This window comes from Glycine max, chromosome 4 (assembly GCF_000004515.6).
Source record: "Glycine max cultivar Williams 82 chromosome 4, Glycine_max_v4.0, whole genome shotgun sequence".
NCBI lineage: Eukaryota > Viridiplantae > Streptophyta > Magnoliopsida > Fabales > Fabaceae > Glycine > Glycine max.
Window position 1 is genome coordinate 41,336,931 of NC_016091.4, and position 13,236 is coordinate 41,350,166.

General features: G+C 33.0%; 2 protein-coding genes across 2 annotated transcripts; both read right to left on the reverse strand.

Annotated features, from left to right (window-relative positions):
• Window positions 1–714: 714 nt before the first annotated feature.
• Window positions 715–1,634, reverse strand: LOC106798590 (uncharacterized). The gene is made up of 3 exons (XM_014775188.1): window positions 1,191–1,634; window positions 1,053–1,115; window positions 715–831 (listed from the first exon to the last, which is right to left on the reverse strand). The coding sequence occupies exons 1-3, from the start codon at window positions 1,632–1,634 to the stop codon at window positions 715–717; spliced, it is 624 nt and encodes a 207-aa protein (XP_014630674.1).
• A 27-nt stretch (window positions 1,635–1,661) lies between these two features.
• Window positions 1,662–3,601, reverse strand: LOC102667511 (uncharacterized). Its single transcript, XM_006579211.1, has 5 exons — window positions 3,506–3,601; window positions 2,999–3,425; window positions 2,678–2,779; window positions 2,353–2,587; window positions 1,662–2,160 (listed from the first exon to the last, which is right to left on the reverse strand). Exons 1-5 carry the CDS (start codon window positions 3,599–3,601, stop codon window positions 1,662–1,664), a joined length of 1,359 nt encoding a protein of 452 aa, XP_006579274.1.
• Window positions 3,602–13,236: the final 9,635 nt, after the last annotated feature.

A 13,236-nucleotide genomic window follows, 5' to 3' on the forward strand; every position in this document is an offset into this window, starting at 1 on the left:
ATTAACATGGTGTTCACATCCATGTCATGTTTCAATTGCATACAATGGAAGTGAATGTTATTACCTGTATCTTTGAGCGGTCGCCGATAATGAATTTCATCCACAACTTGATTGTTGTTTAGCTGAAGGGTGTTATGTATTATGCTTTTAAGAGTTGAAAAATCGCAGAGGTTTGGTACTCTCATGGGCACTGGAGTAGAACTTTGAAAATAAACCCCACACTCATTGTGAATGACAACTCCATTTGGAAAAATGAATGTCAACCTTGAGTTGACGATCATCTGAGACAAAGTTTCTCCTAAGAATGCCATTGTTTATCAAAATTTCTTTTGACAGACTGTGAATACCACTTGCTGTTGAGTACCATGGACATGCCCATGTCTCATTTATATACATGGCCCAAGCAGGTGCATGGCTTCACTTTTAACAGACCCGTGACCATTTTTAGTTTTTAAGTTTACAAGTAAAGCATTGTCGTGTCACGTCAGTAATTGTCGTGTCTCATCAATCAATGTCGACTCACGCTAGTAATTGTCATGTCATGTAATTGCTTTTAAATGGACAAGCTAGTCAATTTGTTCACACAACAATTCATTAGTATTTCAATACTGATTAATTACATGAATAGAAATCCAATCGTAAATATAGATACATAAATATTACAAGTTCAGTGTCTGCTTAGGTCTATGTGCGTTGTAGTAATTGTCATTAGGCTTAAGAGTGCTGCATTCTACCTGCATATGCAGTTGGCCACTGTTTTGCCTCCAGATACAAATTGCTTGACCATAACAACACCATAGGCGGTAAGGGACAACGATCTTTCAGATAAACCTGTTGTAAGTGAAATTACAATAATAACTTAAACGAACAAACCAACTCATTCAATAATTGAAATTATTTGAGTAAATGAATTTTCAATGGACCTGAACAAAATGACTGCCAAACACATGACCGACGCATATCATGCGGTGCATAGAAGAATCGGCCGGTGGTCAACTTCTAAGAGGGAAAAATGTGAAGCTCTGTTGTCGTGACAACGATACAAGGATTACATTATATCTTGACGCAATTACATATCTCATATCCATTATATCCATCCATTTGTCCATACTAACCTAAATCACAAAAAAAAATACATGTGTCACTCATGTAAACATTATTTATATAAATAAAAAGCATAAAACACATACCTTGGATAACCCATCCACGTGTAGGGACAACCTCAACTGTTCATATCTCTCCGTGCCACCAAAAATCTTTATGTAGTCTTGTGACCATTTGCCAAGTTCTTTAATCAATTCGTTACGCATCACGACCCAACATTCTTCTCCCATACCTAACAAAGCGGAAACTGACCGATATCCACAATTACCATTCGCTTTCACATCAACAACGTCCTCAATGAAACCATGCATAAATGGCACAAATTGATCTAACATCGGGATCATCCTTGCTGGCTTCAGTGGTTCAAAAGATGATGCACTGGGTCTGTCTGAGGTGTTGCTGTTTTGAACCGAATGATAAGCATCAACATACTCCCAATAAGATGGATCACGCTTTGTCGATCTTTTGCTTCTTTTCATTACTTTCTTCAGGGCACCTTTCGTCTTAACCTTTGATGGAGGAGGACACATAGAGGTCTCATCGGGAAACACGAATTCTCAGAGTTTACTCTTGAAAGTAACTTTCCCGCAAACACTAAGTTCCTCGAATCTTTTATATATTCTATCCATCTCTTCCTTGATGCTCACTTCGGCCTCACATAGCCCCTGGTCTGAAAAACTAAGTCTCCTCCAGTACATATGGACTGCATCTAGTGGGATGTTGCCACCATCATACCTTTGTAGCTCGCATGCACAAGGAAGACCTAGCGTGGTTCTCAAGACACAACCACAAGAAGACGGATTGTCTTTGAAATGACGTATGCGCTCAAACTCAACCGAAATTTCATTTAAAGCATACCTTGACACCAGTCCCAGAAGCCTCTTGTATAAGGTTTTCTTAAAAACATGACTAACAACATGCATACTTCTTTCGAATAATGCTCTAATTTCAGTGTGTTGTAGTGTCATCATGTTGTTCATTGCATCCCAAACACTACAGAGGTCTCCAACGCAATTCTGTAATACCCTTTTCCGAGACCAATGTGCATATTCAACCCTACATTTAAAACACACAACAGACAACACAAATTAATAACAATCATTTAAACAAAAACTTGACAAAAATAATAAAACATGTAAATACCTATTTGTTGTTGTGTTGCCTAGGTGCATCACCTTATTCGTCTAGGCCGTGATAAACTTCTCCTTGTGTGGGACAATCCATGTCTCACATACGTAGTCAACGAACATTGGCCACGGGGAACACGCTACTTGAAACCTTTGAAAGTGCTCAGGGAACTCTTGTTCTGAAGGACAATCTACCAAATTACCCCAGCTATCCATTACGTAGTCCAAGGCATTCTTCTGACGAATTAGCGATTTGCACTTTGCCTTCACATTCTTGTCTATGTGAAACTTGCACAACAAATTCGTACACTCCGGAAACACAACTTTCACAGCATTCATCAGGGCTAGGTCTCTGTCTGTGACAATAACAATAGGAAGTCGATTGTTTCTTAAAAAAAGGTCTCGAAAACGTTCCAATGTCCATACAAGATTGTTCACGCGCTAACCCTCCAGATATGCAAACCCTGCAGAGAAAGTCATCCCGGTTGGTGTCACCCCCACAAAGTCAAGCAATGGGAGCCTGTACCTATTTGTTTTGTAGGTACTGTCTATCAAAAAAACAAGATGACATGCGTTACATAACTTAACTGCATCTGGGTGACACCAAAACAAATCACGCACCACATCTTGATCCTTCAATCTATGCCAATGAATGTATTGGTCACGTTCAAGGAGCCTCATTAGGTGTTGCATTTCAGTGTCATCTCCTCTGATTGAAGAACGATATCCACTTCTTGCATTGTAGATTTGTTTGATTGTGGTGCAACTGTTGGCATTGTGCTCCTTCAATGTTAGCAGGATGTTTCTTGGTTTCACATTCGACTTCGTCATATCAACAATGATATTCTTCTCATCATCTGTCAATCTCCCAGCATATGGAAGTCCAACTAAGGTCTTCGCCAATTCATGGTTGTGAATCTCACATATCAGCTTCACCATCCAACCTTCACCTCCATGCACTAGTTTTCCATGAATCTTAAAGGGACAACCACATTTTCTAGTGCCTGTGTCTCTTCTAACAAATTCTTTCTTCCTACACTTGTACTTACCGCTCCTTTCACACCCAATTAACACAAATGAAGTTCTTCCTCTGCTACCAGTATATGTATCATACCTCATAATTACTGCAACAAAACCGTTTTCATGGGCAACCGTTCGAGCCCACTGCAAAGCATCTTCTCGGGTTGCAAAGACCTAGGACACAACCATGACATATTAATTTTTACACAAATCATACATTATACCAAACAACTCAAACTGATCGACATGATTACCTGAGAAGTATTAAAAGCGTCTGAACAATCAACATGTCCTTCATTCACACCATAATCTTGTTCATCTTGAAAATCCATATCAATTTCTTCGGACATCGTACTGTAATATGCCCATTGATCTTCGTCCATCTTAATTCAAACTATAACTATCACCTAATTCAACATTCAAATAAATAATTTGAACAATACAGCAACCCAAAAAAATTTACAAATTATGAATATCAAAGTAATTCAACATTTGACAACCTCACACAAATATTTAATCTACATATACATCAATATTTTAACAACAACCAAATTCAACTTTTAATTACATAATTTCAAAATTATAACCTACAAAGTTCATTTAACCAAAAAATACTTCAACCTAGGCAAAAAAATCAACACTTCAACCAAGAAATATATTTTTATGTTTCACATAAATTACAAATAGAATTAACCAAAATAACATTCAAAATAATCTTAAAACTAAAAATCATAAAACAAATTAATCCACGGAAGAAGCTGTCTTCCGCAGTTGTGATGTCCACAACGGAAGAAAACTTATTCCGTGGAAGCTCACGGAAGACATCTTCCGTGAGCTTCCATGGAAGAAGTTTTCTTCCGCTGTGGACATCACAATTGCGGAAGACAACTTCTTTCGTGGAATCTCGCGGAAGACATCTTTCGTAAGGTTCCACGGAAGAAGTTTTTTTCTTCCGCAGTTGTAATGTCAACAGCAGAAGAAAATTTCTTCCGTAAAATCTCGAGGAAGATGTTCTTCATTTGCTTCAAATCAGACACTTACACCATTCCACTACCCAAAATAAACAATGATACACAGAAAAGCTATGTACCTTAGTTGAAAAATATCACACCAAAGTAGAGCACAAGCTGTTGGATCGAGTGGCCTCAGAATAATTAAGAATGGGGGGTTGAATTAAATATTCCTAAAGCTTTACTAATTAAAAATTTACTCTTCTAAGGCTTTTACTTATGTTGTTAAGAGAATAAGGAGTAGAAGAGAAACTTAACCAAAAGTAAAAACAGAAATTAAAATGCACACCGGAAAGTAAAAGAGTAGGGAAGAAGGAGACAAACACACAAGAGTTTTTATACTGGTTCGGCAACAACTCGTGCCTACATCCAGTCCCTAAGCGACCTGCGGTCCTTGAGATTTCTTTCAACCTTGTAAAAATCCATTTACAAACAAAGATCCATAAGGGATGTACCCTCCCTTGTTCTCTTTGAACCTAGTGGATGTACCCTCCACTAGAACTGATCCACAAGAGATGTACCCTCTTTTGTTCTCAGTCAAACCCAAGTAGATGTACCCTCTACTTGTACCACAAAGGATGTACCCTCCAATGTGTTAAGACAAAGATCTCAGGCGGTTAAACCTTTGATACTTTGTGAATGGGGATACAAAAGAATTCTCAGGCGGTTAGTCCTTTGAACAGTTTTGTATTAGGGAAAGGGAAGAATCAAAAGAATTCTCAAAATGTGTCGTTTTGAATTCTTTAACAAGGGAGAAGGGAGACACAAAAGGATTCAGGCGGTTAGTCCTTTGTTCTTTTGGAAAAGGGACAAGAGAGACACAAAATGAATTCAGGCGGTTAGTCCTTGGCGAATTCTTTTTGGCAAAGGGAGAAGAGAATGAAAAGATGAATAGCACAAGTTTTCAAGGTTTAGAAAACCAGAAAACTTTGGAAAGCTTTTGGTACAAAGAAGAAGAAGTTCAAAGAGATTTAGGGCTTGTAAAAGATTGATTAAATAAGTGTTCAAGATGCTTGAAATGCAAAACAAAGTCTTGCTTTTATAAACTCTTCATGTCTGGTCAAGAAAACCATTTAGAAGAGTTATAACTTTTAGAAAAACTTAAAACCAATTTGAAAAAGTCAAAAACCTTTTGAAGAGTTACATCTTTTGATTTATTCAGAAACAATCACTAGTAATCGATTACCAAATCAGTGTAATCGGTTACACAAGGCTTTTATGTGAAAGGATCTGACTCTTCACATTTGAATTTGAATTTCAACGTTCAAAGGCACTGGTAATCGATTACCAAAACATTGTAATCGATTACAACTTTTTGAAATTAATTGGAACGTTGTAAATTGAATTTGAAAACTTTTTCAAAACAATTTTGCTATTGGTAATCGATTACAACAATCTGGTAATCGATTACCAGAGAGTAAAAACTCTTTGGTAAACATGTTTTTGAGAAAAATCATGTGCTACTCAATTTTTGAGAAAAACTTTTTATATTATCTTGATTAAGCCTTCTCTTGATTCTTGAATCTTGAGTCTTGAATCTTGATCTTGATTTTTGAGATCTTGAACCTTGAATCTTGATTCTTGACTCTTAACTTTCTTCTTGAGTCTTGAATTCTTCTTGATTCTTATCTTGAACTCTTGAATTGTTCTTGGATTGACATTTGACCTTTTTGTCATCACCTTTGTCATCATCTTTTGTTATCATCAAAACATCTTTGAATCACTCTTGATTCACCATGAAGCTTTGCTTCTACACAAGCACAACCAGCACTGAGAAATATTGCACAGCACAAGCACCACGGAGAAACAAAGAAAGCAACGATGAAAAAAAAAGCAACTTTTTTATAAAAGAAAATTGTTCAGGGGTATTTTGGGGTTTTTGAAAAATTGCTGGGTGCACCAGCAATGTTGCTGGGTGCCCCTAGCAATTCCCAAAGTTGCCCCACAAATTGAAGTGTTATTTTGTGGACCAACTAAAATCCCACTTGTCCACAAAATCGTGGAATTTTCTTTGCACACCCAGAAAATTGCTGGTACGCCCAACATTTTAAGTGAATTGGTAAAAATGCCCTTCACTTAAAATTTTAAAAAGCTATCCCTCTCCCTCTCCCTCTCCTTCACACGTTCCTGCTACGGTTCTTTCTTCTTCTTCTTCTTCTTCTTCTTCTTCTTCTTCTTCTTCTTCTTCTTCTTCTTCTTCTTCTTCTTCTTCTTCTTCTTCTTCTTCTTCTTCTTCTTTTCTGTGTTTTGCTTCCTCGTGCCCTCAAGAGGCCATCATTCGTCCCTTCATCCGCATCGTGCCGCCGATGAGTGCCCCTGTCGTCGACGTCAACTTTGCCATCATCTTTGCCATAAGTCCCTTCGTTTTTGCCCCTCTTCCTCTTTCGCATTTGGTACTGATTTAATTTATACAGATTGAAAATCCTTATAATCCATACGGATTGGGAATCTGTATATTTTTTTTAAAAAAATTTATTAACAAATAAATAAATATTGATGTTTATTTTTAATGTGTTTTTATTTAATTAATTAAATTTGTTTTTTGAAGTTGGTTTTTAATCATTAATCTTTTTTCAATAAGTAAATAATTTAAGAAATTAGTTTATTAAAAAATGAATGTATAAATATTTTTGTTATTTATTTATTTTTAAAAATATAAGCAATTTAATTATATTTTATATTTGAAATAGTTATTTATAAATTTTATAAATATCTTTAATTCCAAATATTTATAAGTATATATTGTAGAAATTAGTTTAACTAGAAAATCTAAAGTTGTAAATGACAATTTTTTATTGATATAGTCTTATAAATATTATTACACTAATAGAATTAAATATTTATATAAATAGTCTTTGTAAATATAAAATTAAATTTTTTTCATTTGATTATAAATATTTAAAAGTATTCAAATACTAATTTTTTTAAAATGAAATACTCAGTTATTAGAAATAAAACAAAAAAATTGTACTTAGATTTTTATCATATATTTAAGTTTACTAGAATTAGTGATGTGAAGTCTATAAATATCTAAAAAAAATTCTATATTGATTTATGAATATATAAAAATATTTTAAAAGTTAATTAAAAAATTAAATATTTATTTAAGAATTATTAAATACTAATTTATTCAATATTTTTAATTAAATTTATTTATTAGTCAAATTGTTTGTTAGTATATGAAACTCAACTATTATTTGAACGGTGATATTAATTGTTATTACTGTTTAAATGTGTATATTATGGTTAGAACTAGAGAATTGCATCGGGCTTTAGGTGGAGTTATAAGAAGAGCCGTAGGGATAAAAGTTAGTGGTGATGCGGATGAAGCTCCTTAGCGGCAAAGGCCGACAACATTTGCACGTAGGCAACAGGCGGTTGCACCTGTTGCTGAGGATGTTAAGCATGTGTATCATGCAGTTGACAAGGTTCATGAGCAACCTCAAGAGGCAGTAACTGATGATGTAGTTGCTAATGCCCAGGGTTTTTTAGGCGGACCCAATGATACATCAATTTTGATGGAATATGTTTATCATGTGACAACCACAATTTGGAATAGAGGGGTATTTATTTTTTAAAATATATAATATTTTCATAACTATTTTTTATTTAAGTTGAAATGATTTAAATTTTTTTTAGGAACGTCCTGAGTTGAAGTTGTCCTCCTATGGAAGGAAGGTAGAAAAATTTGGAAGGTCTGCTCTAGAGATTGAAGGCATAGTGGCTGCCACAAGATTAAGTCTTCTGATTGCATGTTCCTTGGACACCGGTGACAGGGGACTAATATCTGCTTTTGCAGAGAGATGACATAAGGAAACTAGTAGTTTCCATCTTCCAGTAGGAGAGGTGACTATCACCCTCGATGATGTGGCATTGTTGCTACATCTACCCATTACAGGAACCTTCCATACCTTTGATGCTCTTCATGAAGACCAAGTCGTGGACTTGCTTGAAGTTAGTTCACAAGAAGCAAGAGATGAGACATTTCAATGTCACGGGGCATATGTTTGGCTATCCTGACTGCGAGACATTTATCATAGCAAATGTGACATAGGACAGTGGACCGTAGTAGCTCGAGCATATCTTTTGTATCTAGTAGGTTACACGCATTTTGCTAACAAGAGTGCCACACATGTGCATGTGGTATTGTTGGATGCATTTCGTGACCTCAACCAAACTGGAAGCTACTCATAGGGAGTGGCTCCACTGGTCCATATGTGAGAATTTGAATGATGTGTCAAAGAGAACCTCCCTGCAACTTGCAGGATCTATCACACTTTTATAGGTATTTATAATTTATTTTAAATTTAATTTTTACTTTTCTAGTTTATATTGAGTATTGTTTTGAATTTTTTTGTTTTTAAAATATGTGCAGTATTGGATCTATAAGTATTTTTCTACTATTGCTTCTTATATTGCTGATGAAGATTATCATGAGAGGACATCATGTGCTTGCTGTTGGAAGTCTGGGAAGGCATTACTAGTGTCGATGTATCATAAGCGGTTGGATAGATTGACATCCAATGTTGTGTGTTGGATTTCTTATGGTGACCGTTGTGCATTTAGAGAATTTGAGCTGATCTGATTATTTTGCAGACAAATCAGATAGGGTCCATCTATTGTCATACATCGACCTGAAAGGGTTGTGCGGCAGTTTGGTTATGTGCAAACCATTCCTCCAACCTTTGCTGCCCCATTTTTATCTATAGAGGAGATTAACGACAAATGAACGCACTTCTCTAAATACCTTGCACCAATGGGTTAGATTTGTATTGCTCCTGGACAGTGTGCACCAAACTACATGGAGTGGTTCTATATGATATCTCATCCCTTCATGAGCCTGACACATTTTGGGGATCTTCCTAGACATCCACCCATGATGCACCACGATACATTTATTGAACCAAATCCTCCTCAATAGCCGGTAGTCGCAACGGCTATGCCAGAACCTCCTACAACTGCACTTGCTGATGTAAACATGCCTCGACATGCAATGGTATAATATAATTTGGATTCTCATTGTTAGTCATTGTATGTGTCATGCATTAAATGTTTACTTTTTAACTTTGTTGTCAATGTCGTAGGAGGCTTACCATGCAATAGCAAAATGGTAGGAACACTTGATCAACATGAGGGTAGTTACTGAAGGAACTAAAGCATACATTGCGACCGAGAAGTGCCTAAGGATCACCAGAAGTGTGACTGAGCAACAAAATGTATATGTTCGATCAAGACGAAAGTGGCGTACGTCGGACGCATGAAGATTGTTAGGATTTTTTAGGTTTTATATGAATTATGCATGCAATATGACTAAACAATGTTTATTATTTTGTGTTATTTGATAAGCTATTTATTTATTTTTGTTTATGTAGTAATTATTGACCTTAGTAGATTATGTTAAACCCTAAACCAAATTATTTAATCCCTCAACCCTAAATACATAATTCATCAACACTAAAACCCTAAACCCTAATCCAATTTAATTAGTCAAATAACCCTAAATATAAACCCTAAAACATATATAATTATATACCATTTGATGTTTTATTTTTTTTCTAATATGATTATTTGCATATTTGATAATTAAGTAAAATAAATAATTATATGAACATTCAATGAAACACACGTTAATTATCATATTACATGACAACCTCATAAGTATGTCACAACTATGTACGTTACAAATATTGGCTTAACAGTAACTAAATGTTCAATTTTCCCCTAAATAAAAAAAGTGTGTTGTCAACCTCATCAATTTTGTATACCAGTGCATTCTACTAATATATGATGTAGGCCACTACTTTGCTTGATAATGACAATGTGTAGACCATAATAAAGTTGTTGGCGGGTAAGGGACAACCGTCTCTTACAAATACATGTAACATAGCGACATACACATTCAAATTGTCATAACATATTTTATTACATAAATTATACAAACTGGATGATCATGATTTTACCTAAACAAAACGATTGTCATATACATGACCGATATATATAACATGATGTACAAAACACTCTCTTGGTGGTTGACTTCTAAGAGAAAAAAAACGTTGTGCTTTGTTAGAGAGAAAAAGAGAAACAAGGATGACATTATATTATCCACTTATCCATGGTAACCTGCATATAACAATTTTAATTACATTTATTTAAGGCAAAATTAATCCATCAAAAAGTAACAAATAACTTATATACCATGGATAATCCATCAACAAGTAGCGACCGCTTTAATTCCTCAAATTTATCTATGCCACCAAGTAGGTTGATATACTCATCAAACCATTTTGTCTATTCTTTAAACAAATGGTTACGTACGAACCAAAGACAACAAGAATGTAGTTACGGAGAGAAATTAATGAAAGTTAGTTTATCTCAAACAATTTCAATTTTTGGGGTTTTGTTCAGTACATACATGACAACAAAAATGTTGAAAAGGATGAAAGCAGATAAACTGTAGAAATTATGTATAATCTTTACAGCTTGTTTGGAAGAGTTCATAAATAGCCTATATATCTCATATTATAAGTGCTCGTGTTTGTGTTTGTGTTTTAAAGAGCTTATAAATATCATATGACTCATTCATAAGATGTTTTTAGCTTAATTTTACAAGCTCTCCCAAATAATTTACAGAATAGTTTATGCGAAATGTATGAAAAGATCCTCCTTTAAATACTACAACAAAAAATATAAAGCGTATGTGTATTTTTTTTCATTTATTTCCTCAAATTAAATATTTTATTTTATTTTTTCGTTTCTTCATCCAAATTAATATAAGCATTAATTTCATCACACAAAAATTAAAAATTTTCATTTCTAGAGATTTTGTTTTTGTTTTTTTATACGTTTCCTTCTTTTTCACTAAAAAATATAATTTAGTTAAATAAATTTATATTTTAATATCTTGCTCGTAATTTTTTTGATAAATTATATTTTGAGTAAATTACACTCACACTTCCTATGTTTTTCTCAAATTACACCCGATATCTTTCCTTTTTTACATTACTTTTATCCTCTTTTTGTTAACATCGTTAACTAACGTCAATTGAGATATGTGAGTAGACGTAATTGCCCTAACATCTTTTTTACACTTGCACCTCCAGTGTTTTTCTCATAGTGCACCCGATACCCCTCCCTTTTTTTATATTACTTTTATTCTTCTTTTGTTAACATCGTTAACTAACATCAGTTGAAATATATGAGTAGACGAAATTATCCTAACATCTTTGTTAAATACTCAATAATAAATTAACAATTGACCCTGTGAATGAACCTTTCTTAAGACAATAACAGTTTTTCCTTTAATATTTGACTCTTACTTCATTGTTGCTAACACTTGAAGAAGATACAACTCTTGATTAAGACATTATATCAAACACCTAGTCATCAAAAATAAATATTTCAAAGAAAGGAGTTAAAAACACAAATGTGGGAAAAAAACACTAAAATTTGAAACAAATGATCATATTCACTCAATAGGCATTGTTGCGAACACGTCCAACAAAAATGCAGCCACTAAACGACCTAACACGCACAAAAAAAAAATTAACTAAAAAAGAGATAAGAGGAAGAAGATGAGGGCATTTTAGAGATAAATTTTCATTAAAAGTCATGTCACCAGCATGTGCTTATTTTTTGTTAAACTATTAAACGGTATTTAGGAAGAAGCGGATATAGGTATAATGTGAGCTAAATAATTAAGAGATTTTTTGTAAGGTAAAAAAAATGAGAAGTGTTGGGTGCAATTTGGAAAAAATAAAGGATACAAGTGTAAATTACTCGTATATTTTTAGTCCCAAAACTTTTTAAAATTTCTGAATTTAGTCTCTAAACCTTTTATTTCTATTTTTATTTCCTAATTTTTTTTTCACATACTTTTAGTCCTTTATTTAACTTTTTTCCATCCTTACTTTTAATTGTTTTAAGGGATTAAAAGTGGGGACCAAAAAAATGTTAAGAAACTAAGAGCAAGAATGAAAAAAAAAAAGTTGAACAACTAAAATCAGATAAAAGAATTCAAAATCGGAAAACGAAAATATAAAAAATTTAAGGACTAAAAAGATATTAAACCTCTTTTTTTTAATGTTTTCTTCACACGTGTGTAGTAGTGGAATTTGTATAATGATACACTGTTTTTATATACTTATATTTTAATTTTATACATGTGAATGGCGAATTTTTAAGCTTATATCATGATTTTATGATATATATATATATATATATATATATATATATATATATATATATATATATATATATATATATATATATATATATATATATATATATATATGATTTTAATTTTAGCAACTAAATTTATATTTTAATCATGTTTTGATTATTAAATATTTTTATTTTAAAAATTATGGAAAGGAGTATAGTGAATCTGTGTGTCGCGTATTTTTAATTGAATTTATGATAATTAATTAGGAAAACTGTTTTTAGTTTACTTTCTATATTGTGAAATTTTATTTTTTAGTCCTTGAAGTTTCATATCATTTAATTTAGTCATTATATTTTATACAAAACTTGTTTTTAATTTTTTCTCAAAGAATTCTCACAAACCGCGTTAACTTTTGTCTCACATGACAAATAAAGTCTGTTATTTATTTATTTTTTAAATTGATTAAGATGATGTGGAAAATATCTTTTTTTTTTAAAAAAAAGTTATTAATATGTCTTCTCCAAACATATCAAACCGTAACTTTCAAAGACTCTAATTTTATCTTCGTTTCTATCATCATTCTTCAACACTTATTGCAAATTTATTGTTACATTTCTTATGATTTTATTTGTTTCTTGAACTTGCTTTTATGAATTCATATAATAGATGGACATTGTAATCTATTTGTCATGTAGGAAATGATATTAACACCATCTATGAGGTGGACCAAAAATAATTTTTTTGTAAAATATAATGACTAAATTAGATTATATGAAACTAGAGAAATTAGAAACAAGATTTTATGAGAGTATAA